This window comes from Ursus arctos, unplaced genomic scaffold (genome assembly GCF_023065955.2).
Source record: "Ursus arctos isolate Adak ecotype North America unplaced genomic scaffold, UrsArc2.0 scaffold_21, whole genome shotgun sequence".
Classification (NCBI taxonomy): Eukaryota; Metazoa; Chordata; class Mammalia; order Carnivora; family Ursidae; genus Ursus; species Ursus arctos.
This window is the reverse complement of record NW_026622886.1, coordinates 9,136,030-9,163,855: the sequence shown is the minus strand read 5'-3', so window position 1 is coordinate 9,163,855 and position 27,826 is coordinate 9,136,030. Positions and strand designations below refer to the sequence as shown.

Here is a 27,826-nt window from a genome sequence, read left to right as displayed (position 1 = left end):
GCTTCCCTTTGCAGCATTTTTGAAAAACTTTATACAGTCCCTGCCTCTTACTCCTCTCCTGTTCTCGAGACCCGCTCCAGCTGCCTTCTTAACCTTTCTCATTGCACCAGAATCACTCTTGATAGGGCCAACCAGTGATTTCCTTTTTGCCAAATCCATTGGTCACTTATCTGTATCCTAGTTGACCACTCCATGGCATTCAATATTATTGGCCATGCCCTCTTTTCTTGGCAGATCTCTTCTTTTGGTCAACTCCTTCCAGGCGTGGCCAGTCACTACTACAAATCTATGATCTATTTCTGGGCAATCTCATTTACAGTCGTAATTTTAAATACCACAGATACAGAGATGATCCCTGAATATCTATCTCAGGCACCGACTTCTCACAGTTCGACTTCACCATTTGCCTGTTTGACATCTCTGCTCAGATATCTAGTAGGCATCTCAAAATAAATAAAAATAAAGTAAAATAGAAGGTAACCATATAAATGTATAATCTGTTCCAAACTAGGACACTTCTGAGAGTGGAAGATAAGCACACCACTGATAACTATGTCAAGACAACAAGCAAACTAAACTGCTTCCAAAGGGTTCCCATCACACTTAGAACAAGATCCTGTTTCTTAGATGGACAAGTGACACTTACCCTGTGCCACTCTCGACACTCAGCCCTGCCCCAACTGTTGCTGCATTCTTTTTCTTGAACAAACATTCCTGTTTAATTTTGGGTAAGTGACACCTCTCTGTGCCTGCATCTCATTTGTAAATGGTGGTACTCAGCTGTAAGGGTTCTAAAGCACACATGCCTGGCACTTAGTAGGTGCTACATGGGAGTTCGTTCACCACCCTAAGAAACTAAACAGATCTGGATAGTGAGGGTTGCTTGCATTTGCTAAATGAATAAAGACATGGCCTGCATTTTTAATAGGTTTTGCATTACTTAAAAGGCCATGCACACATAGGACACGGATGTTTAAATGTCAGAGTCAACTGTTTGGTTGTGCATTTGTTACAAAATTCAAACTCCGCAGCTGAAAGTGAGCCAGCCTTAATCTGGATAATGTTTATCTTGGAACAAGATTTAGAAATAGAAACTTGGAATGCTACTAAAATCGGTACCAACCGTCACACACTTTCCCTTTCAGAGCCAGACCTGGATTTTCAGAGTTTTCTAAAAAGCTGCTTACTTCAAATGTATATAAATTAGATCACTTCATATTTAAGGAATTTTACATAAAAATCCCTAAGTTTGTTGTTGGTACTCCTTTGGCATGTCAGGTAAGGGTATGGCTTTTCTTTTCTTTTTAAAAGACTCATTTATTAGAGAGGGTGCAAGAGGAGGACAGGGCAGGGAGAGAATATCCAAGCAGACTTCCTGCTGAGTGAGGAGCCATGAGATCAGGACCTGAGCCTAATCCAAGAGCTGACATTCTACTGAGCCACCCAGGTGCCCCAGGGTATGGCTTTTCTTAATGCCAACTCCTAAGCAATCCTTTTTCTGTTTACAGGTTTGAACAGAAGTCAGGTCATATTAAATCTGGGTTCTATCACTTGGCAGTCCTCTCTAAGCTTGTTTCCTCATCTATAAAATGGGGAAAGTAATGAATGCACATAAAAGAGTTCTATGACCATCTCTAAGATATGGTCAGTTCTAAACAAACTATCCACATGAGTAAGCTCTATTCTTTTTTTTTTTTTTTTTTAAAGATTTTATTTATTTATTCGACAGAGATAGAGACAGCCAGCGAGAGAGGGAACACAAGCAGGGGGAGTGGGAGAGGAAGAAGCAGGCTCATAGCAGAGGAGCCTGACGTGGGGCTCGATCCCACAACGCCGGGATCACGCCCTGAGCCGAAGGCAGACGCTTAACCGCTGTGCCACCCAGGCGCCCCAAGCTCTATTCTTTTTGACTGAGAAATAGTTGGTTCTCAAAGGGACTCATTTATCCCAACCAAGAGATGAAATCAGCTTTCTTTTAAAAAAAATGTATTAAAGTTTGCTAATTTCACTTAACACTAACTACTGGATCCAGACCACGGTAGAATGATGTTTCAGAGCTGGTGGTGAGGAAGAACACTGGGTCTATGTCCCAGATGAAATGTGATTATATAAATAAAAACATATCCATACTTTGAATTAAGGGAGTGCACTTGTCGATTTCTTAGAAATGATTCACTTATAAAGTTATCACCTTGATGTGCCATTTACTAGTACAGGAGTTTTTTGAAATAGCAACTCAAGGTAAAAATTACCACCTTTATTTAAAATAAATGCAGTTTATAGTTGCAAATGAGTCAGAGATTATCTGCTTAGAGGTGACTTAGACACAATTCAGAAGGTAAGTAGTTTTCTTAAAATTACTAGTGCTTATAAACTGCCTGAATCACTTAACTCTTCACTACTCATCTTCACTCTGCAATGCTAGAAAGCAGCAGCAGTCCCCAAGTTACTCTTCAACATTTAATGGTGCCACAGGGTTAAATAATGGCCTTCCTTTTTTGGCCTGAATTTTGCCAAAGTTAGCCTCAAACTCTTTTTTTGTTCCATTCAGATTTACTAGATGTCCGTCCTTTATTCTATAACCTAGGGAATTCAGTTTCCTTATCCTGTACTGTACTATCTGTGGAGTTAATTCAAGCACCATTGGTGTCTCTCTTATCTGAGCTACGGAAATTCCTTCTTTCAGTAATCCCTGAATCCTCTCTTCCAAAACTGGAACAGAATAATATAAAATGGCAGGACATTTCAAAACTAATTGCTTCAGGTCATGATCTGTGCATTTAAAAGCATTTTTAGAGAAGGAGATGCTGTTCTGTATACTTGCTGGGCAAAGTTGAAAAAGAAATCCTTTGAGTTTGGATAGAAGCTGGAGAATTTCAGAGTTTGTGAAACCTTGCTCCTGGAGAAATTCTAGTGTTTCCTTTATAGCTGCAGAAGAATTTAGCAAAATAAATGGATTTTGGCTTAATAATTTCAGTAACCAAACTTTCAGGTTGGCCTTGGAACCACCTAAATTTAGATAACTCTCTTGGAGAATACTTATCATTTGCTTATTTTTCTCAACAGGATTAAGGAAAATATTAGATGCAGTTGTCAAAAATCTGCTAATGACCACATCTTTGAGTCCCAACTCTTGAAAGAACTGAATGTTCAGCTTCTGGGTTTCCTGGTCTTTAACAGTAAAGAAAGATTCTGGAAACTGTTTTATTAACTTGACTAACTCTTGCTCATTTTTGCAGACCAACTGCCAGAGTTCTTTCTGGGTGTTAAAAGTGGTTGGACTGCAGACAATTGCTTCCGGGCAGCGTTCCAAAATACTGGCTATAGCCGCTTCATCAGCACCTAGTTGTTGTAAAACATTTGCAATTTCTTCAACATAGGTTTTATCCTCAAAAAGTACCCATCCTTTTAATCTGCGAATTTTCCTGATGTCCACTGAAAATTTAGAGAGCTTTTCCACTGTTCTTTTATTTTCTCTGTTTGATTGATGATCAGTTGTATAGGTGAAGCGTACTAAAGAGGGTCTGTATTTTGAAGCCAATAGCATCTTTCTGAAAGAACACAGCCTGCAGGGCTGAGATCGTATCAGCAACTTCCACAGCATGCCTGCAGTCCATTGACTAATTGCCACCATCCTGGGACTCAGAATGTACTCATCATACCTGTAACAAAGAAAACACAGGTTTTCACATAAGGGGCGTTGACTTTTAGAATGCAAACACAAATGGGCTCTAAGCAGTAAGCAGAGAAATAGGGTGGATTTAAATTAGACAGGAAAACTGAATTTTGCCAAAGTTAGCCTCAAACTTTTTGTGGAATATTACATATATACTCTTAAATAATTGATAAAGTAACTAATATACCTCCTCTTCACACACATCTTATACATTATAAACACACTGTCTATGTGAGCTTTGCCACAACCTTGTGATGTAATTTCCATTTTACAGATGAGCAGCAAGACCATAAGAGTTCAAAGATTCAAAGACCTCAAATGTTATTCTGACACAAATTCCCTTTCCTGCAACTCTGGTATGTTTTTCTTCTTTAGGAGACATATTTTACTTACACACACACACACACACACAGGGTTTTAAAATTTTTTTTTAACACTTTCATTTTCAAGTTTATGTTTAGTTGAAGCAAACACTTATTAGGGAGGGAGTCATCTCTATATTTTAGAGTAAATATTTGCTTAATAATTATTATCCAAAGTCAATTTAAAATGAGTTAGTAAGTATAAACATGTTTTATGAGACTTATATGAAAATCCCTTTTATAAATCCAAAATTAAAGTTAAGTCTTAGCCAGATAAAGTGAGGAATGCCATGTGACTGCCACAGTGGAGCAATAAGCAATCAAATTAAGTGGAATGGGGATCATACTTTTATAACAGTCTAACCAGCTGTCCCCACTTGACAGTGTTAGGTCCGTAGAGATGGCTATACTGTGCCTAATGCATTATGGACTTTGGCACTATTTTCTTGTTATCTCTGGTAATGTAAACATGCCTAGCTTGTTGTTTCAACCTTTTTTTTTTAAGATAGTATTTATTTGAGAGAGAGCGTGCACAAAAGGCGGGGGAGAAGGGGGGAAGCAAAGGAAGAGGGAGAAGCAGAGTCCCCAGTGAGCAGGGAGCCCAACGAGGGGGGGGGTGTTCCCAGGACCCTGAGATCACGACCTGAGCCAAAGGCAGATGCTTAACAGCTGAGCCACCGAGACTCCTCGTTTTAAATTTTATTTGTACCTGAGAGTGTTAAGTGTCTCATCCCTGCCACAAGAGCACAGAACTGTTTAGTGAACAGCCTTCCCTTATTATTTGTAGGTTTGAAGGCAAGCTGAAAAAAAACCATAATCCAGTATCTGCCCTTAATTATGCCATTGCAATATATGCCAATGACTTTTCATTTTCAAGCCTGTCCTAATTAATGCAAATAAATCACTATTCTCTAAGGAAAAATAACAAGTAACAATGTTCTGTTTGGTTTACCATTTGTAATAAAAGCTCATTGTTAGTGCCCATGGTGTCCCAAATAATTGTAGGCATAGTTTCTGTTTTACTTCTGGTGGTTCAACCAGAGTTTTTTTTCATGTAATTCTTAATACCAGTTTCCTTTAGATGATTCCCAATAGCCAAGATGTAAATATTAAGCTATTTCAAAATTTCTAAGAGGATCATGGATTTTAACAGGAAGGAGATACTACATAATGAGGATGGGTACATGCAGATCTAATCTGGAGCCCCACACCCCACAGTCTTGGGCCTCACATCTGTACCACATGCTGGAAGAAGCATAGGCTCTGTGGCCAAAATGTCCATGCTCAGTCCTGGTTCTAATTTATGGGGTCATTTTGGGAAAGTTACTTAGCCTCAGATTAAGTAAGTAAACAAGTAGTGATTAGAACAATACCTCACAGTAAACGTTCAGTAGGTATGACTACTAATAGTACCATCTGTAATAGGGAAAGAAAGCACATAAACTTTACAGAGATACTGTGAGTCCAATACTTTGCACAGAGCCTGGTACACAGTAAGCACTCAATAAATAGTAGCCATTACTAGGAAATACCGGGAGCTAAAACTCTGTACTAATGTGACTTTAAATTGTATTTTAGACAGAAGTACATTATTTACAAAGAATAAGTGAAAACTGTATTTTAAATGCTTTGGTTTTCCCAAATAACTGTTTATAAAAGCAACACATTCTCACTAAAGGGAACTGGCCAAATTCTGAAAAGAATTAGGAAGTGGAAAAGTCCTTCACAACTGTTCCTATCCGACATACATGTCTGGTTTTTTTCTGATTCTTGCCCCTTTTGTTATAATTTTTAAATACATAAAGCAAGGCTACCTTGCATATGAGAAATAGGGTCTTAAACTCAGCCTACAATTTGAAATTGTGAAGACTCAGAATTTTTCTTGAAAATGTCTTACGCAGGCACCACACTTAATACTGACATAATGTCTTCCAGCAAGGCTAGCACAGCCAGGGGTTCCTCCAGCACTGGAACAGATCCCGGGGTGTGGCTAAGCACCAGATGAAGTTATTTGGCTTAGCGTGGGGGTTACACTATACAAAATGACAGATTAAACGTCAGCAACACATGGACCACGGCAAGACGCTCCTGCCCAACGAGTCTGAGGGTAAAGCAGGCCATTTCACATTTCCTGCTTACTCCAGGGTGAACTATTATGTGCTCAGTGAGTTGTCTCACAATTAAAGCTGTCTTGCTCTTTCTTACTCTCTCTCTGATGAGCAAACACAGTTGACTGCAAAAGTGAAGAGCACAAATGTGACTCCTCTATAATCAACACAAATTATATAGAGAATTGATTTATTTTATGCACTCCAAGTATCTAACTTGGCATCAAAAACACTCTATAAACATTTAAAATGAGTACATGATATATGGGACAGATACACTGTAATTCTGTAATTCATTCCCTAACACTGAGTATTTGGGCTATTTGTAATATTTGTTATATGCTGACTATCTGTCCACATTTCATCGTTTTTTAGGATGAATCCCTAGGAGAATTACTGATGAGCAGATGTGAGAACATTTGAAAAGCTAGGTTGTTAATTTATTATCCAGAAAAAATACCTGTTAACCTTGTCACAAGCAGTATAACTGATTCATCAGTTTTAATTTTGATATGAGAAAAATGAACATAGTACTAACGTCACTTCATTTTCTTCTATTAATGAGGCTGAGCTTAATGAATTATTTTGGCCATCTTTATCTCCTTTTGTGAATTAACTACTCCTGCCTTTTTAAACTGCAATCTTTCTGTTTTTTAAAAATTGACTTATATAAACTCTTCATTAATATTAAAAACAACAACAACAACAATCCTCTTGTTTTTGGAAAGATTTTCTCCAATTCACTTTCAGTTGTTGATAGTATATTCCAGCATTACCAAAGTGGTTACATTTTTTATTGTGGTAGATATACATTTTACCATTTTAACCATTTTTAAGTATACAATTCAGTGGCATTAAGTAAATTCACAATGTTGTACAACCTCTACCACTATTTCCTTTACATTAAATGTAACTTTTGATTCTACCTAGCCTCCATTCTCACTCTGCTGGTATTTTGCAATTCCTTGAATGAGCCTGGAGGCTAATTTCTTTGCTGCAAACTTGGCTCCCTCTGCCAGGCCATTCTAAAACAATCCCTGGGTCAATGCACTCTTGCATACCCCTGGCCAACGATGTCTCATCTCCTCAGCTTGGACCTCCAGCTTTCCCCGACCCCTACTCCACTCTCACCAATGCTCCTTCCTATATTCTGTACAAAGAAAAGGAAAGCAACTCATCACACCAAACTTAAACCTTCTGCTATCTCCCCTTTCCTACAATTACACCTTTCAGCAACCAGGGTAATCCCTGCTTCTTTACTGATCCCAACCTCTCTGGCCTGAAAACCTCCAGAGCCCTTCTTTTTCGTATATTCAGTCCTTCAGTTGTATCCTCCCCTCTAGGGCTCCCACCCTTCAGCTCAGTGGATCTTCTCACTGCCACTCCAGCTAAAACCTTATTTTCTCTTACCCTCAGTTAATTCTTACAGATCCTTTTTTCTCTCTAATTCCTTTCCTCCTGCTTATACAGATCCCAATAAAGACAATTTCCATGTGATTAGAGCCAATGAGCTCTGTTCATTCCTGTCTCTTTTGACCTCTGCAGCTTTCAGCAGAGTTGACCAGTTTCTCCATGAAATACTCTTTCACCTGATTTCCAGGACTTCCCACTCTCAGTTCTCTTCCCCCTCCTTGTTACACTCTTACTTCCCTTTGTCTCCTTTGCAGGCTCATCTTCAAGGCTTGATTCTAGACCCTCTCCTCTTCTTACCTTACAGTTTCTCCTCAGAGATCCTGTCCTCATCCAGGGCTTCAGTTAATCACTTGGGCTTCTCTCCAACTTCTTCTCAAAATGTGATCTTGTCACCTCCCTGCAATAAACTTTTCAATGGCACTTTAGGATAAAGACATAAAACAAAATAAAAATGCCTTACACCATGGTCTAAAAGGCCTCTCTATCTGGGCTCTGTCACCACCCGAATCTGTGCCCATCTGCCTCACCCCCAGCCCCACCAGCCACACCAGTTCTTTTCAGTCCCTGGTGCTCTGCCTGTTCCCACCACAGGGTCTTTGAAGGCTGAGGGCTGTTCCCCATGCCCAAAGTGCCCCTAGGTCTGAGTGTCACTCTCTCAGGGAAACTTCCCTGACCGTCTTGAATAGATGAAGCCTCCTGTCCTCATTATAGGCTCTCATGGCACCATGGACTGCTCCTCTGTGCCACCTGTCATAGCTGCAGCTGTTCATCTGTTGTTTCTGTCTCACCTTCCTGGAGGGCAGAGACTCGTCACCACCATGTTCCAATGAACTGCTTCCGTACCCTTCACCTCACTGGCATTGGTGACTCTAGGAGGCATTCCTGGACAAGGAGGACCTCTGTGTGTGCTCTTCCACGGCACCCTGCTCTTAACCCTACTGTAGCACTTAAACTCCTATAAAGTTCTTCATCCATTCAACCAGTGGTTTTTCTTCTTTTTTAAGCTCATGCTGTGTTGTCAGGCATTACGTTAGATACTAGCTCTTCTGCTAAAATTTTTCTTCATAACTTTGGATCACAGAACCACTGGAGAACCTGGTGAGAGTCACACACAGACTCTCTTTCCAAAAAGAAAAAAAGAAAAGACCTGTACTCACAACATTTTGCAAAAGATTTTACCAAGATTCATTGGCACCCTGTAGCCCAGCTATAAACAACCTGAACTAGACTGCAAGCACTGGGAGGGCAGGGTCTGAGTGCTGTTTTTCTCTGTCCCTTGTGCCCAGCAAAGAACTTGTTCCACAGAGGAACAAAATCAGTCTTTGTCAACTGAAACTGAATGAACAAATCCAGTTCATGAGGCAACTTAATGTGTGTAAAATTGTGGTCTGCAATGAGCTTAATTCCTGGTCATTGGCTGTTATTGTGACTTGGGAAATCACATCACCTCTCTGTGCCTCAGTTGGAGTGTCAGGAAAATGGGGACACTACATCCTGGATGACTGTGAAGACTAAACTTCCCTTACAGAGTACTCAGAAAAGTTACTAAATCACCACAACAATCCATTTTAAAGATAAGGAAACATGCAGGTAAAGCAACCGGCCCAAGGTTGCTCAGCTAACAAAGGGCAGACCTTGGATTCAAACCCAACCATTTGGCTCCAGAGTACAGCTCTTACCCTGTGCCCTACACAACAATGCTCTTGGCAAATGTTTGTTAAATCACAGTGTGGTCTATTCCTAGACTGCATGTTTGTTAAGCATTCTTGAGTTAAGTTCGCTTCTGAAATATGCGCAATTTTCATACTTAATACAGTCCGCTCTACAACGTAATAATTCAATTAAGTTCTACTTTTATAACATATACGATCTGCTGACAGTTTCAAATTAACCCCAATATTTACAAACAAGTAAAAATGAGGACCGAAGGAAGAAAATCTCGGAGAATGATCAAAAGCCACACATCCATCTGGTGGGGCCTGCGCTTTTCCGTAACTTCCGACCTATGGCGCCTGGGCATCCGACTGGGCCAGGCAAGCTGAGCGGCTGGCGGGGAGTCCCGTTTCTCGGTGCGCGGCCCCCGATCCCTGCCTGTCGGCCGCTGTGCAACTGGTGAGGCTCACCCCCGGAGGTGGAGAAAGGGCTGCGACTTACCTGCCCACTCCGTGCAAGATGCAGTGAATCACGGGTCCCGGCTGCGTCCTCCCCCCCCCCTCCCCCCGCCGAAGTTTCCCGTGGCCCGCCGTCTTCCCGAGGCCTGGGAACAAGGGTCAGGGTCCCGAGACTAGGGTCCCAGCTGGGGCGCGAATTTCCCTCAGCACTATGGTTATCCCGGCCCCCAGCCCCTCTACCCGCAGCCAATCAGGGCACAGGAGACCCGTGAACCTGAAGACGTATACCCACGCAGTCTCAACGCAGCCAATCAAGGTGCGGGACGCAGGCTACGTAACCCACACGCAAGGCGGGGCTGCGCGGCGGAGGCGGGCCAGCGTGGGAATCAGCTTGCCTGGGATCAGCGCCAGGTGCAGCAATTATGGCGGACGGCACTTTCACACACTTTCCTTACCAGCATTTAAGAAAACTCGGGAGTTCCGGTCGTTTTGTCCATTGGGGAATGTCACTAGCCCATAAGAAAAAAACGTAAAAGTAACTCAGAAACCCTTGTATCTTTAAGCTATAGCCATTCAGAAGTCCCAAAATAATTTAGATAGGTAAAGAGCTCATTTACAAAAAAAACCCGTAGTTCAAAAAACCTCTTTGGAACATATCTAGCCTTCCTGCTACCCCTCCCACCTCCCCCCAGTAGTCAGCGTCTGTGTCTGATATGTCTTTAAAAGCCTCCCCCTGCCACTTTCGCCTAAATATTTGCCTTTTCCGATAAATTGCCCAGAGGTTTACATTCTAATTATTACTGTGATGCCAACCTCATAAACTAATTTCTCTTTAAAGCCAGTCTCAATGTCTATCCCATTTATTCTTATATTTATCTATCAATCAACAAATATTTATGGTATGCCTATTAAGTTCCAAGCACGTGAAACAGCAATGAGTAGACAGTGGTGGACAAGACAAGGGGGAATAAAGTACATTCCCTGTCCTGATGGTAGGACAGTGAAGGACGAAGACATTAACAACTGATAACATGATTAATCCCAACTAGAATTAAATGTTTCCAAAGACAGGGTGCCCCAACCCTCCCTAGTTGCCCTATGCTCCTGTGTAGAGTTGGAGTTGGGAAAGCTGTGATTTTCCCAGGCTGGAGATCTCTGCCTTCACGTGTTTCATAGCACACTGTGCACGGTTCTAACACGGCCTGAACACACACCACCGTAATTCTTCCAGACTGCCCTCTCACTAGTGTGGCAACTTATGGATTTATTTTCCTATGAACAATATTTGGCACATTATAGGTACCCAGGAAATGCTAATTGGGGTCTAGCCTTAATATTCAGTTTGGGTTCAACAGGCTTTTTGAGTGGACTGACATTTGCACTTCAATTACACAGAGTAGCAGCAAGAGTCCTAACTCTTTATCTCAAGATCAACTTTGATCTGCAGGAGATTCTAGAATTAAACGAGTAGCTAATGTGTATGAGATCAGGGATGCTTGTCCAGTAACCCTTCTCCTTCTGAGCTATCCTTATATAAAAATCCTATTATTCATGGCTTTATTGAACACTTTTTCCTGCAATACAAGGATCTGGGGCCTGGATTAATCAAAATGTTTCACTGCATTTAGGAAAAGGGAAATAGAGTAGGATATGAGAAGAGAAGGCAGTTACGGAATGTAAACTCAAGCACCTTAGAACTGCATGCTGCAATCACTAGTCAGGAGGAAGGGAGCAGACATGTACAGCAGGGTGCTGGCAGTTTCGCTTGCACCAGGGCTCCACATAATTATGTACGAAATGGTAATACATATGTTCATGTGCATTGTAATCAAAACTTGAAATTGGCCAAGTCAGTTATGCCAACTGTATTAAATAAACACTACCTAAAGTTTTTTTTCCAAGTATTTAGTGAATTTCTAGGACCATGCAATCAGAAAAAAACACTTGGATGGAGAAATGGAGAAAAGAAGTCAGTATTATGGATATTACCTATAAGAAAATTATAAACATGGGGCGCCTGGGTGGCATAGCAGTTAAGCGTCTGCCTTCGGCTCAGGGCGTGATCCCGGCGTTCTGGGATCGAGCCCCACATCAGGCTCTTCCGCTATGAGCCTGCTTCTTCCTCTCCCACTCCCCCTGCTTGTGTTCCCTCTCTCGCTGGCTGTCTCTATCTCTGTCGAATAAATAAATAAAATCTCTAAAAAAAAAAAAAGAACGGGGCACCTGGGTGGCACAGCGGTTAAGCGTCTGCCTTCGGCTCAGGGCGTGATCCCGGCATTATGGGATCGAGCCCCACATCAGGCTCCTCTGCTATGAGCCTGCTTCTTCCACTCCCACTCCCCCTGCTTGTGTTCCCTCTCTCGCTGGCTATCTCTCTCTCTGTCAAATAAATAAATAAAATCTTAAAAAAAAAAAAAAAGAAAATTATAAACATGTTTAAAATTGTGGGAGGATCCTGAAGTTTCTAGTACTTAAGAGATGCATTAAAAATATATTGTTACCAGTCTTATATATCCTAATTTTACTATTTCAAGTGAATGGAAAAACATAAAAACGTTGCACAGGTTCTTTCAAAAGTTTGGTTTCCTCAACTCAATTTTTCCAAGTTGCCAGAACAGAACAGGTTTTGTAATAAGATTTCAAGATATATTTCCTGAATGAATATAATCCCTCAACCACCAGCAGGGTTTTCAGAACACTAACCCGTCTGGTTAGGGGAAAACACTGTATTCAAACATCTGTTCAACTGGAATACACTGATACCTGTCTTTTCCTTTCAGTGATTCTTTTTAGTCACAATTTAGACCAAACTGAAAAAGCTGTCCAAAAAGCCCTCTAAAAGCTAAAATCCCCCTACATTTAAAAGTAAAATATCAGTGTCTATGCTGAAACAATGTTCTTTTACTAAAATATTTTTTCACATTAAAGCTGAATCTTTTAGGGGCGCCTGGGTGGCTCAGTGTGTTAGGTGTCTGACTCTCAATCTCTGCTCAGGTCTTAATCTCAGGCCCATGAGTTCAAGCCCTATATTAGGCTCCACACTGGGCATGGAGCCTACTTAAAAAAACAAAAAAACAGAAAAAACCTGAATCTTTTATTCCCCTGGATGATGATGGCAAATCCCAGGCCTATGAATTTCTCAATGCTGTACAGTACAATCAGGTCCAAAGAGCAGGTTGCTAAATACAAGCAGCAAGAAAAACAATGAAAATATCACTCCTTATTAACAGTGGTGAAAGAAGATAAAGCATACTTTTTTTTTTTTTTTAAAGATTTTATTTATTTATTCGACAGGATAGAGACAGCCAGCGAGAGAGGGAACACAAGCAGGGGGAGTGGGAGAGGAAGAAGCAGGCTCATAGCAGAGGAGCCCGATGTGGGGCTCGATCCCACAACGCCGGGATCACGCCCTGAGCCGAAGGCAGACACTCAACCGCTGTGCCACCCAGGTGCCCCAGCATACTTTTTTTTTCTTTTCTCAATAATGGAACTTATCAATCAGTGTTAATTCATTATTCAGGATGCTTTTTAAATGTGTATCATATTAAAAATACATTATTGTTTTTGGATTTTAGACTCAAATTATTCTTAAGTTACCTTTAAATACAATTATCACACTGAACATCTATCACAACTAAAGACTGGAAAAATAAAAAAAAAACACTGGTTATAATTCCAAAAGGAAAAAACTAGTCTACAAGAGACAGGAATGAGATAATAATAGTAATGAGAATAACAACAGCTAACCACAGCTGTAGCATACAGTTAGGCAGACTATGCCCTCTATGACCCAGGGAGCTCTAAAGCATGGCAGCCCTGCAGCTAACACTTATTGACTAACCTGCTACATGCCAGGCACTGTTATGAGCATTTCATATGTAGTATGAAGCAGATGCTACTCTCATTCCTATATCAAAAATAAGAAAAGAAGGCACAGAAGGTTAATAACTTGCCCAAGATCTCAAATGAGTGACAGAGCCGGGCTTTGACTCCAGAGCCCACATTATTAACTGTAGTGACTAACTCATAGTTATAAGCCCCATTACCTGAAATAACCTCTTAGGTTTTACATCTTTTCTTGCAGATAGGTATTATAAAAAGTATAAAGCATTTGGAAGTTAGTAATCGTATTTGGAATAATTTTGAAAGATACTATAATACTAAATAAATGGGAGCTGTTCCTTCATCCAGAATGGTTACATGTGGTTTATAGACTCTGTCTCTGATTTGTTATCACATCTCATAGAACCATGCTCTCCCCCTTACCTAAAACAAAAACTTACAAAGAAAAGAAAAAACAACCACCACCAAGTACACAAGATTCCATATATGCATATACTTTAATAACAAGGTCACTTAGCTGTAAATGAACAAAGGGAGACAAAGAGAACTTAACACATGATACTTCCACAGATTTGGGTCAAAACAGGCATACATGAAGATTTAAAACATATACTGTCTGTGTTAACAGAGGCTACAACTACCAATTTTGATTGTGCGCATTTTCTAAAACATTATTATCAAAGAGTGTAAAGTTAGATCAAACAATGATGTCAAGAAAATTTTGTCCTAAAATTTTAACAAAGTCTTTTAAGAAAGTCTAAAAACCTCCTATAGTCCCACATTAACTCTCAAAACTTTGATTTTTATATCAGAATGTCAGTTTGCCACCTTAACTTTTACATACATGAAAAATTATCAAAAATATATTGATGGGTCTATATTAATTGTGACTATTTATATTTACATTAAGCAAAATTTTTACCAAGTTCTTTATATACAAATTACCATTTGTCCTATGTGAAATTCATTAAAAAGTTTAAAACTACAGAAATGTCATTAGAAACAATGCATTTCAAAATGTAACTGCTTTCCATCAATGAAGAACATTTTAAAATAATTTAACTGAAAAAAGTAGTGAACTCCCCACCAATTTCAGCTGCAACAGTATTCCTCCTGAATGTTTTCTGTGATTTAAGGGGAAAAAAAAAAAACGGGTAAAGTTTGATTGCAAGGAATTGAATCATAAAAATTTGATGAGTGTTTACTGATCTTATCTTCAAGAAATGTACAGTCTAGTTAGGGTTGGTACTAAAAAAACAGCAATTTTTTAAAACGTTTTATTATTGCTGCTCATATATATTATTACTGCTCATATATATTATTACTGAAGAAAAACTGACATACAGTATTATATTAAGTTTCAGGTGTACATCATACTGATTCAACAATTCTATACACGTTACTCAATGTTCACCATGATAAATATAGTTAGCAATAATTTTAAAAATGCAAACAGTTTAAGATAACTGAAGAAACATGTCTTTAAAAACTGGTAAGTATACTGTTATAGATACTTTTTGTATAAACTTAAATCATAAAATAGTATCCCATATCCAATTCAACTGAATATAGCCATGGCTTTTTGATACCTCTAAAAAGGGCCAATATTTTAAAAAATTAAACTACTCCTGAACTGGAAAGAATTTAGATTTCATAAGTATCACAACAGATAAAAGAAACTTTTAAACATTTAAGAGGCAAAGATTTGGGGAAATTTTCTTAAAGGGATTATATTAATACCATTAAAATAAAAAGTTACTTTAATTGTTTTAGACTCATCGTCACATAGTAAGGAATTGAAAAAGATGTCTTTTTCTAAGAAAAAACTTGAGCACAACATCATTACTTTTTCAAATTTAAAGATCATCAATTAAGATGACTATAAAACTAAGTGCAGCAACTTGTCCAGTAGAGATGCACTTCTCTGGTCTAAGAATTAACTGATTTTGTAATAATCACTGAAAACCTTAAGCCTCAGTTTCTCTACTTTGAAAAAAAATGATTAGCTTCATTTTGGAAACTGTCTTAATTTATGCAGATTACACACTACACTAAAGCAAGAAATAAAGGTCTAAAACATTTACCTAATTAGTGCTCTGTCGCTGGACCTTAGGACCGATACTCTGTGTGTCTTCTTCCTCGCTAGGACGTTTCCCACTGCTGAGACCAGAGCCCATGGAGCTTCTTCCTACATATTTTTAAAATGCATGTTTAAGACAGAAAAGGTAAAAAGAACAGTATGCTCAAATGCATCATTCTTACCTTGCTTTAACAGGTGCGTTTGCTGACTGTCTCCATGAGCATAATGTAAAATACCACTCCCTTGAGAGCAACCTGTTAGTATTTAGAACACAGTAAAACTACTTAAATCCCAAGTCATATGTATTAAGACTACAAATCTAATTTTTAGTAATTGCATCAAAGGCATTTATGCTTTTTAGGACTACACCTTAATCCTTCGTATGAACCAAAAATCACACGCCCATATCAGGAATATTTAAACTTAGGGTCACAGAAATGTTGACTTTTGATTCAAAGGCAAAATCACTGATAATCATTTTCTAAAAAAACATTTCTTTACTGAATAACAATTAGACACTTGACCATGGGAGCAAAATATAGAGCAACAGTGAGATATATATCCTCCTTTCACCTCTGGTCCCTTTATTCCACATTCTTCCCTCAGTGCCTGTCCAAAACATACGTCCTTGGAGATAAGGGAATAAGGGACTGCCAGATGAGAATTAAACAATTCAAATCAAACAAAGAGGAGGAAACACAATGTGGCAGTTATCTAGGCTAAGCAATTACATTAACCCTTCTAAAAAGAAACAATGTTACAGGAGAATGGGTTGGCACAGAAAGTAGGTTCTAGAGAAACACTTTAGTCAGTATGCCCAGATTACGGACAAATACAAACATTCTAGCCCCCACAGAGAAGTCACTTCTTGGTCTGAACAAGACAATCTACTTATTTTTTATTGTAATTTCATGCTCATCAAGTTCCTCTGGATAAAGAATTCAGCTTTTCAGGTACTCAAAACTGGGAAAGTGAATGCTCTGATCAGGGATGAGGGTTACTATCACTGGAAAGGGATACCTCCACCATAAAAAGTAAACCAGTGTTCCCTGTTGATATGTATTTTTTAAAGATTTTATTTATTTGTCAGAGAGAGAGAGAGAACAAGCAGGGGGAGTGGAAGACAGAGGGAGAAGCAGGCTCCCTGCTGAGCAAGGAGCCCAATGCAGGACTCGATCCCAGGACCCTGGGTTCATGACCTGAGCCAAAGGCAGACATTTAACCGACTGAACAACCCAGGCGTTCCTGATATTTTAAATTACATGGTTGGTATGTATGTACGTGTGTGTGTGAGTGTGGGTGTGTGTTTATTGACTGACTGACTGGGTGGTGCAGCAGGAGAGAGAGAATCTTAAGCAGGCTCCACACTAGTTGTGGGGCTCAATCTCATGACCCTGAGATCATGACCTGAGCCAACCAAGAGTCAGATGCTTAAATGACTGAGACACCCAGGTGCCCCTAAATCACATGAGTTTTAAACTCCTAGTTTGCCATTCACAGGATGGTTACCTCTAATTATACTAAAAACACTCAGTTCTTGGACTTGTTGAAGGTCAGATTCTGGACTATAGCAAATGCACCAATGAATGGTGCTACTGCTTGTTTGACATCAGCAGGGCTTCCCCTAATAGTGATAATTGTTGTCTTGCATTACTGCACAAGATTATTTAAAACTTCACACAGGGGCGCCTGGGTGGCACAGCAGTTAAGCGTCTGCCTTCAGCTCAGGGTGCGATCCCGGCGTTATGGGATCGGGCCCCACATCAGGCTCCTCTGCTATGAGCCTGCTTCTTCCTCTCCCACTCCCCCTGCTTGTGTTCCCTCTCTCGGTGGCTGTCTCTATCTCTGTCAAATAAATAAATAAAATCTTAAAAAAAAAAAAAAACTTCACACAACAGTGTGAATGTACTTAATTCCACTGAACTGTACATTTAAAATGGTTAAAAACTAAGTTTGATGTTACATATATTTTGCAATCAAGAAAACTTCAATAGGGGCACCTGGGTGGCTCTATTGATTGAGCATTGGACTCTTGGTTTCTGCTCGGGTCATGATCTCGGGATCGAGCCCCGTATCGGGCTCCCCACTCAGCAGGGAGTCTGCTTGGGATTCTCTCCATCTCCCTTTGTCCCTCTCCCCCTGCTCATGTACATGCTCTCTCTCTAAAATAAATACATTTTTAAAAAAAGAAACTTCAACAAATATATTTTCAATTATCATATTTAGTCATACCTTATACATTTGTTGAGTGCTGTTTTATGCTAGAGATTATACTAGGTACTGGGGATACAAATATTACTAGGACATGAGGTCTTGTTTTCAAGAGGCTCACAGTTCAAGTAGAAGGTAACAGATTCATAAAGTCACTAAGTACAAATAAGTGTTATTATGATAGTTCTGGGATGGAAGTTGTTACAGCATACAGTAAGAACACTGAGGAAGGAAAAATCAATTTTACTAGAAGATTCACAGAGGTAGGCTAAATCACAGACTAGTCACCTCATTTTCTCAACTTCATCAATTTTATTTCTCTTCCAGTTCTAAGATAAATGAGAATAATCTCAAACAAAAAAATACTGAGAGTAGCCAGATTTAAAAAAAAAAAATACAAACTACAGGATTCTATAAAGTTCAAAAATGGGCAAAAAATTATAGTATTAGAAATCAGGAGAATGATTACTTTTGAAGATGAGGGTCTAAACTAATAAGCTCAATAAATACATTCAGAATTTCCTTAAGATAGCATTTCTTTAGAGAGTTAAATGATAAGCAGGCACTTAGAATCTTCCTGTGTCCCTAAGTTCATGAATATTTCAACTGCCTATAACTTCCCCATAAAAATGCAGTAAATTGGGGCGCCTGGGTGGCTCAGTGGTTAAGCATCTGCCTTCGGCTCAGGTCATGATCCTAGGGTCCTGGGATCAAGTCCCACATCGGGCTCCCTGCCCTGTGAGCCTGCCTCTCCCTCTCCCACTGCCTGCTGCTCCTCCCGCTGTGCTCTCTGTCAAATAAATAAATAAAATCTTTAAAAATATGCAGCAAATTATATTTTCACAAGAATAACAGTAGAAGAGACAATGAGTACAGAAAAAGCTTTGCTGGATCAATTGGATTACAACTAGCTTAGCTGCTTAGAAAAATCAGAAATCCCCATATTCATCATGTCTTCAGGGACATTATAGCAAATTTCAGATGCCAAGATTATACCAGATGGGAATCTTAGAATGAAAAAAACTCATATTTCTTGTTTAAAACATCCCACGTTTTCTAAGGGCAAAATGTTTGTATGATCATACTCCTCTTATGCTACACCGACATGAGCACCAAAAGGGTTTTTCACTCATAAAATTTTTTTTTTAATTTTTATTTTTTTATGTTATGTTAGTCACCATACAGTACATCCTTAGTTTTTGATGTAGTGTTCCATGATTCATTGTTTGCGTATAAAACCCAGTGCTCCATGCAATATGTGCCCTCCTTAATACCCATCACCGTCACTCATAAAATTCTAACTTAGGGGCACCTGGGTGCCTAGGTCGGCTAAGCATCTGCCTTCAGCTCAGGTCATGATCTCAGGTTCCTAGGATTGAGCCTCACGTAGGGCTCCCTGCTCAGTGGGGAGCCTGCTTCTCCCTCTCTCTCTTCCCCTCCCCCCACTTGTGCGTGCTCTGTCAAATAAATTTTAAAAAATCTTTTTAAAAAATTCTAACTTAAAGATACTGGAGAGAAAACTGCATAGAAAAGATATTCAAATGAAATATACCAAAATTTTAAGAGTGACTATCTCTACTGGATGGAATTGTGGGTGAATTTTATTTTTCTTCTTTTCTATTTTTCTGAATTTCCTAAACTGTATATAGTGAACAGTTTTTTTTTTAAGCAGTTTTGAGGTACAATCTACATAACATAAAATTCATCTGTTTTAAGTATACAGTTCAATAATTTTTAGTAAATGTAAAGTTGTGTAATCATCAGCACAATCCAGTTTTACAACATTTTCATGCCCATTTGCATTCATTCTCATTCCTACCCCTAAACCTAAGGTAACCACTAACTTAATTTTAAAGACATGCCATGAATGAACCATGAGAGACTGTGGGCTCTGGGAAACAAACTGAGGGCTTCAGAGGGGAGGAGGGGTGGGGGATTGGGATAGGCTGGTGATGGGTATTAAGGACGGCACATATTGCATGGTGCACTGGGTGTTATACGCAAATAATGAATCATGGAACATTGCATCAAAAACTGGGGATGTACTGTATGGTGACTAATATAACAAAAAAAAAATTATAAAAAAAAATAAAGACACGCCTTTTCTGGATAGTTCATATAAATGGAATTGTGCGGCATGTGGTCTTTTATGTCTGGATTCTTCAACTTAACATGGTATTTTTGAGGTCTATCCATGTTGCAGCATGTACCAGCATTTTATTCCTTCTTATGGATTAATATTTCATTGCATGGATGGGCCACATTTTGACTATTATAAATAAAGCTATCATAAACATTCTTATGTGTCTTAAGTCTTTGTGTAGATATATGTTTTCATTTCTTTTGGATAGATACTTAGGAATGGAATTTCTGGGTTATATGTTAAGTTTATGTTTAGCTTTTAAGAAACCGCCAACCTGTTTTCCAAAGTGGCTGTACTATTTTACAGACCACCTCTCAACAATGTATGAGGGTTCTAGTCTCTTCACAACCTCCACAACACTTGTTATTGTCTGTCATTTTTTAGGCACTCAAATGGGTACAGGGTAACCAATTCAACCTAGTTTGTCTGGGATTTTTCAAGTGTTAGCACTGCAAGTCTCATGTCTCAGGAAACCCCTCAATCCCAGGTGATCAGTAATAGTTGGTTACCTTCAATGGGAAGTCTCTTAGTGGTTTTGATTTGCATTTCCCTAGTGACTAATAATGCTGAATGGGTATTTTTTATAGAAAAAAATTAAAACTAAAACATATTACTATCATAACTAGATTATGATTTGTTTTATTATAAGAACAAAAATACTTCAAGCCATCTGTGTACAAGTTATAAAGAATCTTGCCCTTCGATATGCCTTGTGAGACACTGTAAAATGCAAGTCTACAAACAGGGTAAGTAGAGGGCACAAAGGGATATTCTTCAGAAGTATTTAAGTCCTTTCAAATGGAACAGAAACCAGAGGGGAGAGAAATGCCTAATAGAATAGTCCAAATCCTCGGGATCTTTCCACAATCACTCCCATTTCCAGGTCCACAATCCTCTCTCTTTCATCTGCCTACCCAAATGCTACCCATCCTACTATCTTCCAAGAAAACTTCTGTAGTTCCTTCAGCTCTCAAGGACTGTTTTTTTTCCCTATTGCATGTGGAAGCAGCATTTTACAATTTATAACTTTTTTCATTTGTGTTTCTCTTCCCCCCATTTATACTTGAAAGCCTCATACCACCTAACTACAGAACGTGTTGCAACTATTTACATGATTAAAATACTTCAAGATTTTTAATCCTATTATATCATAAAATATATGTATTTGTAAAGCTAAATTATTCCAATTTAACTTGCTACCATGATTAGTTTTTGCAGATAACTCCAAATAATGAATACAGATTTGAGTGGACCAAGAAGCAGTATGTACCATCAGTATCCACTAGTTGGGTACTTGCAGCCTCTTGCTTCCTACCCTTCTGTTACCTGCCTGTTATTTATGTGCTTCACAGAACTTCTGTCCCTCAAATTCATGTATGGACAAAGGAAGCAGGCTGTGAACTGAACAAGAGATCTGACAAAACTATTGTATTTATACCTTGTTGAAGTTCAAATTGTAGGAGACTCTGAGAAGAACATTTTTGAAGTATACTGCCATCATTGACAACTACTATACCGCTAAGTGAGACATATTCCAGTAAAAAAATGCTTTATCTTATAAACACTATATATGGCATTACATTTGCAGGGGAGACCCAATAAGAACTTTAGGACTAGTCAGACCTGTATTTGAATCTCAGCTCCACTACTTACTAACTGTGGGATCTTCATTAAGTTACCTAACCTTTTTTGGCCTATTTCCACCACCACCTCCCCAGGTTATTGTGAAAATGTGGCAAAAATCCCTTTGGACTGGGCATAAAGTAGATAGTCAAAATGTGAGTGCTTTGTTCCTTTCTCCTTAATCTAATTGTTGGAGAAAAAAATATATGCTCTCAAAAGGATACAGAGTATTTCTGAATTAAAAAGTTTCAATTTTTTAAAGGTTTTGTTCTTAATATCAATTTTAAACATGGGACTTTTTTGGAAAAAAATAAACATTCCTCAAATGCTGCCTTGTTTTTAATCAATTTAATTAGTTTCATGCTATTTTTGGTTAGAGCCTTTGAAAACTGATTCAATGATTCAAATTTCCAATACTTGCTTCTTGACAATATTAATATCACACATTAAGAATATATGTGGCAACTAAGTATATATCATATGGAAAAACACTACAAACAAGACTGGAAGGAAAAACTCATGTGCAAAAAGACTAAAGGCCCTATGCCTGTGTATGATAAATCTTTTGGCCATATTCACAGGACCAGTGACCTTAACTAATTACCTTATACCTGATATGTACCTAAGGAAAGTAAAAAATAATGAGCCTTCAGAAAATGGGATATTTGAGTTTCATTTCACCCTTAAAATCGCCCTCCTCATTCAGTTTGCAAGATCTTTACCTTGAACTAAATTCTACTACATGTAACGATGTTTTCCATCTCCAAAATGTCACAAATGGAATAACAGGGTGTGTGTGTGTGTGTGTGTGTGTGTGTGTGTGTGTGTGTGTGTGTGTGTACATGTATGCAGAAAAAAACAATATAGTGAGATTTAATAAAAATATATTTAATTATTAATCTATTTATGTTGCTAAGTATAGAAATTTCTTTTTCACTTACTTCCACTGCTGCTACAACCTGGAATATTTTCTCCAGGAGAATACCCCATGAGGCCTCCATTCCCATTAGGATTAGAAGGCACTGATGCAAGAAGACCTAAAGGGAAAAAATTTCCTATTAAATTATGATCAAGACCAAATTCAAGGACAGGTACATAAACACCTGCCAAAGAAACCAAGCAAAGGTAAGTACTGACATACCTAGTCCTCTATATCGTGAAAGCTGCTGATATATCTGCTTCATTCTCTCAATATTCAAACGGCTTGCCTCAGCATGATTCACCATTGGTTTAGGATAATTAACTCCTATCAAACATTTGGCTACCTTTTGGATACCTTCTGGTGCATTCCAGGGATCATAGATATATTTTGCAGGGAAACCTCTTAGGACAGGCAAATAACGCCTTTTGGGAGAAGGAAGAAAAATTATTAATAAAATGAACTATAAGCAAATTATAACAAACTAATTATTAGCTATGAATGACCAAAATCAAGTCAATACCATTTAAGGATTTGTTTACCCATCTCCTCATCTCTGCTGCCCATCAGGAGTGGGGAAAACCTTAAGTGTTGCTTAAACATGAAAAGCTCTTCCTGGATTAGTTATTCCAAACTGAATAATAATCACCCTTGATTTACCTGATATAGTCTCCATTGGGATCTGTTCTCCTACCAAAACCAACAGGGCAATAGCAGTGAAAAAACTGTTGGAAAAAGGAACTACAAGACAGCCACATCCAACTTCCAGCATTTATGCTCCAATCTGCATCAAGCAATAATTCTTCAAATACCTTCAGAAGTAACAGTAACCAATTAGTTTGTACACATATAATTCTCAAAGTAAGCATTTTCCAGGTCTCTGTAGATCAAAAGTCAAGGCAAAGAACATCTAGCACAGAACTGTAAAATTAAACATTCCAAAGTTAGCCTCCTTGTCAATGTTCTGCTCTGTAATGAGTTATTTCAGGGAAAGAAAAATATGAGTAATATAAGTGAATTTCTGAATAGAATTTACCTTTCTAGTTTTTGCAGTGTTATTGGGGGGAGGGTAAAATAATTATCCAAGTCACTGATTCAATTAAAAAATGGAACAAAAAAAGCAGCAAATACTTTCAAGAAAGCAAAGATGCTACCAAGTAAATCATAAACAAAAACTGAGAAGCCCGGTAGACTGGTCTACATATAGGGAGCTCTCAAATATAAATGACTTTAAAAAATACACTAGCGAAAAAGCAAAAAAAAAAAAAAAAAAAAAAAAAAAGGCACTAGCATTATAGAGTTTAAATTTGAAATTCCTTGACCAAAAGGGAAATAGATTTAAAATACCTTTTTATAAATTCATTAAGTGTGTACTATACATCTACCTCATGTACAACTTTGTACTAGGAAATATAGGAGACACACACACAAAAAAAAAAGGATCAGAAATGATCCTTAGATAGGGGAAATCTATGATACAGGCAGGAAGGTAAAACAAGTCCTATTATATATAAACAAAAGATGATGTCACAAAATGTAGTATGCTTCACTTTACATAACAGATCATTAAAAAGTTATGATGTTGAAGTGAAGCAAAATGATATATATTTTAAATTTTATAATATAAATTTGCTATTTCTAAGAATTATTGGGCAAATCCTTTTTTGTAACAGAAATGATCACCTATAAAGATGTTAATCCAATAAGCCCAGAGTGTTAACCATTATAGTTCCCTTGATGGCTATGCTGGTTCAGTCTCTGAAATGACTTGCTAGGTTAATGAAACCAGTTTTCACCATTCTTCCTGTCTGATTACACCATTCTGCTCTCCAAGAGTGTGCCTGTATTAGAGAATTAAATTCTTTACCTCCTGAAAAAAATTAGACTATAAATGAATCTAACTAACAGACAACTTCTAGGAACTGTTTTAATAAGGCATAGACTCAAAATAAGACTGTGCTACATTAGCTGGAAGAATACTCACCTTCATTCCTTCTTCCCAACTAATCCACAGGTCACCTCGGGTCAGGAAACAAGCCACTGCATGTCTGGCTAAATGGTGAATCCAACCCTCCTGACGAAGCTGTGTCATGATGGCATCAATCCATGGAAAGCCTGTCCGGCCTTCTGCCCATTTTGCTAAAGCCTCAGGATTCTTGTCCCAAGGAATCTGAACACAGATGGGATTTCCTTCCATTTTATCAAAGCGTGGATTATTTGTTGCTGCTGTATAGAAAAATTCACGCCATAACAGTTGCCCATAAAGGGAAAGGGGAGGGGAACTGTTCTTCTTCACCTAAGGTTAAAAAGCAAAGAAGTATTATCAGCAATTTTTAAAGAAATATTTTGAAAAATAAGCTTCAGTTTTAGATAATACCTTTTTGTAGAGATCTGTTAGTTTGAAGTAAAATAGTCGACATGACAAACAACCAAATCGTAGATAAGGACTGAGTCCAGTAGGGCTAGCGAGCAGGGAATTTGCATTCATTCGAGGTCTTTCAAAGTTTGCCACCCAAGCCTGAAAACACACAGAGAATTATGCTAGCTAACTGCCTTTTCCATTTTAAAAGAGTGTTTAAAACTGACATATTTTTAAAAAAAGATAGTTCTTGGGGAATAAAATTTTATTATCCTAGTCACAAACATGTTTTAATAAAAAACACAACAGAATAAAAGTGAGCATTCTTTTGTTTCATCCAACCTCGTGTAGCACATACTCATGTGAAATAAATTACCTTCAAATCCCTAACACCAGGCTGAAAGCACTTTCAACCTGTCTCCTTGACACTGAGGTAAAGGTGAAAAAGAACTTTATCTTAGCTTCAAAGTTATGGTCATCAGATATCAGCTTACACAGAAAGAATAAAAGAGATAGTATTGGTAGTAGCTAAAGAGGAAATAGTCAGCAGAGGAGGAAAAAAAATATTTAAATGAGGAGATGGTTGTTAATTTTCAAACAATTAGGTTTATGCTATTTTAACTATTTCTCTCAATTCTTCTTTTCAACAGTCTATTTTTGTTTTTAAAAAAGAGTAAAATTATTTTTAAATGTCAGTTTAGAAATACAAGCATGATCGATATTATCATACTTTTCTTTCCAAATGCCTTTCCAAACGTGTAAGTGCTTCAGTTTCTCCGCCTGGCCATACTGCAGAGGGCAAGCCATCTGTATCAAAACCTAAAAAAAAAAAAAAACAGAAAAAAGAAAAAAATATTCTTCTGGAACTAAAATAATTTTCATTGAACCACAATAACTGGGAAAAAATACTTTGCAGAAAAATTATGACAGTAGCATAAAAATAAACTGAGGGCCCTGGATAGGTCTTCACATATGAGGATATAATATGGTCTCTATTTTTTAGGACAAACATCTTAAGGTGATTAACAGATAGATCACACTTACAGAATACATAATGTACAGATTTATTACTTTTTTATTATAATAATATTTTTTTATTATATTATGTTAGTCACCATACAGTACATCCCTGGTTTTTGATGTAAAGTTCGATGATTCATTAGTTGCGTATAACACCCAGTGCACCATGCAATACGTGCCCTCCTTACTACCCATCACCAGCCTATCCCATTCCCCCTCCCCTCTGAAGCCCTCAGAATCAGAAGGGGGAATGAAGCATAATAGATTATGGACTCTGAGAAACAAACTGAGATTTATTACTTCTTAAAGAGTTTCTTTTAGATGTTTTTCTCCTTTCTCTCCCTCTTAATGCAAAATACTTTACATGTCAAATTAGAAGTGAGATTTTCTGAGTGATTTATTAACTCTCAAGCTTCATTTATACCTACCTAGTTCTTCTAGTGAAGGGACTCCATATTTCTCATCATGGTCATCAGACAGAGGAGTTGTGCACTTTTCTATCACTTCAGAAGTAATTGTCTCTACTGGTATCTCTAGTGGTTCCATTTTGCTGATGAGAGTCTGGAATCTTTTATAAGTAAGAGGTGGTTGTCCACCATTGAGTTCTATGATCCTATTACAAAGTTAGTAAAATGCAAAAGAGAAAATTAGCAAAATGCAATTAGAATTAAAAAATGACAATATATTTTGATTGATAACTTCTGAAAATGCTCAAAATCAGAAAACAAAATTAATTACTTAGACTTCCAGGAGGACATAAGCTTCTCTTATGTCCAGGAAACTTATTAAAATAGCTAATGAATCTAAAAATTATTCTCTTCATTTTCTAGACATCTGCTATGTGTTAAAAATATACAGCATGCAAATAACAAAACCTTTAAGGACAAAGGGTATTATTAAGCATATATGAGTGAAAAAAACAAGTGGTTAAATTAGCCTAAAGGCAATAACATAAAAATAATATATACAAAAAGATTAAAAAATATTACAAATCAGCTCAAAGAATCTCTTAATCATCAGTAAAAACCAAACCACACCAATATTATACTGAGGAGCAATAAAGCAAGTCTTATTAATTATGATTCTATACACCATGGTGATAATCACTTGCTACTTTCTGTTGTGCTCATCATGCCTTTGTTAAATATGTCAGCACATGTATCTTATGGACATACTTTATATTTTCCTCTTCCTTTTTAATGTACGGTTGGAATCAGTTTGCTAGTATTTTGTGAGAATTTTTTGTATCTATATCCATAAGAAATATTGACCTATAGTTCTTTTTTATTATAAAAATTTTTTATTATGTTATGTTAGTCACCATACAGTACATCCCAAGTTTTTGATGTAAAGTTCCATGATTCTCTTTTTTTATGGTGTCTTTATCTGGTTTGGTATCAGGCTGATACCGGCCTCACAGAATGAATTTGAAAGTGAAATTAAGAAAACAGTCTCATTTAAAACTGCACCAAAAAAATAAAATATCTAGGAATAAACTTAACCAAAGATGTGAAAGACTTGTACTCCAAAAACTATAAAACACTGACAAAAGAAATTCAAGATGACACAAAGAAATGTAAAGACACTCCTTGCTTGTGGGCTGAAAGAACAAATACTGATGAGGCATCTGGCTGGCTCAGTCAAAGAGCGTGCAATTCTTTATGTCGCGGGGAGTTTCATGTTGGGTGTAGAGATTATATAAAAAAACAAACTTAAAAAAAGTAACACAAAAGATATTGTTAAAATGTCTACACTACTCAAAGCAACGTACACATTTAATGCAACCCCTATCAAAATCAACAGCAGGGGCGCCTGGGTGGCACAGCGGTTAAGCGTCTGCCTTCGGCTCAGGGCGTGATCCTGGCGTTATGGGATCGAGCCCCACATCAGGCTCCTCCGCTATGAGCCTGCTTCTTCCTCTCCCACTCCCCCTGCTTGTGTTCCCTTTCTCGCTGGCT

General features: G+C 38.0%; 2 protein-coding genes across 7 annotated transcripts in view; both read right to left on the bottom strand.

Annotated features, from left to right (window-relative positions):
• Positions 1–1,685: 1,685 nt before the first annotated feature.
• MTERF2 (mitochondrial transcription termination factor 2) lies at positions 1,686–10,214 on the bottom strand. Of its 4 annotated transcripts, none has more exons than XM_026499740.4 (3): positions 9,714–9,924; positions 7,857–7,979; positions 1,686–3,662 (listed from the first exon to the last, which is right to left on the bottom strand). In XM_026499740.4, exon 3 carries the CDS (start codon positions 3,632–3,634, stop codon positions 2,447–2,449), a length of 1,188 nt encoding a protein of 395 aa, XP_026355525.1. In that variant the 5' UTR covers positions 3,635–3,662; positions 7,857–7,979; positions 9,714–9,924; the 3' UTR covers positions 1,686–2,446. The 4 variants fall into 4 exon arrangements, with proteins under 4 accessions (XP_026355525.1, XP_026355527.1, XP_026355528.1 ...); XM_026499742.4 differs by having other exon boundaries at positions 7,857–7,966; XM_026499743.4 differs by having other exon boundaries at positions 7,857–7,956.
• A 3,777-nt stretch (positions 10,215–13,991) lies between these two features.
• Positions 13,992–27,826, bottom strand: part of CRY1 (cryptochrome circadian regulator 1) — a 99,156-nt gene continuing 85,321 nt past the window's right edge. Inside the window, exons 4-13 of one of the 3 annotated variants that reach the window (XM_026499738.4) lie at positions 26,297–26,481; positions 25,579–25,667; positions 24,867–25,007; positions 24,474–24,785; positions 23,150–23,301; positions 22,712–22,914; positions 22,512–22,607; positions 15,776–15,847; positions 15,598–15,701; positions 13,992–14,637 (exon numbers count right to left, since the gene is read on the bottom strand). In XM_026499738.4, the coding sequence (XP_026355523.1) occupies positions 15,598–15,701; positions 15,776–15,847; positions 22,512–22,607; positions 22,712–22,914; positions 23,150–23,301; positions 24,474–24,785; positions 24,867–25,007; positions 25,579–25,667; positions 26,297–26,481 (1,354 nt within the window). In that variant the 3' untranslated portion in view covers positions 13,992–14,637. The remainder of the gene's footprint in view (positions 14,638–15,597; positions 15,702–15,775; positions 15,848–22,511; positions 22,608–22,711; positions 22,915–23,149; positions 23,302–24,473; positions 24,786–24,866; positions 25,008–25,578; positions 25,668–26,296; positions 26,482–27,826) is intronic. The other 2 variants (XM_057316328.1, XM_026499739.4) reach the window with 2 other exon arrangements.

Coding starts and splice junctions, on each gene's coding strand:
- MTERF2 (XM_057316545.1), bottom strand. CDS start 3,634: ATGGTGGCAATTAGTCAATGGACTGCAGGCATGCTGTGGAAGTTGCTG.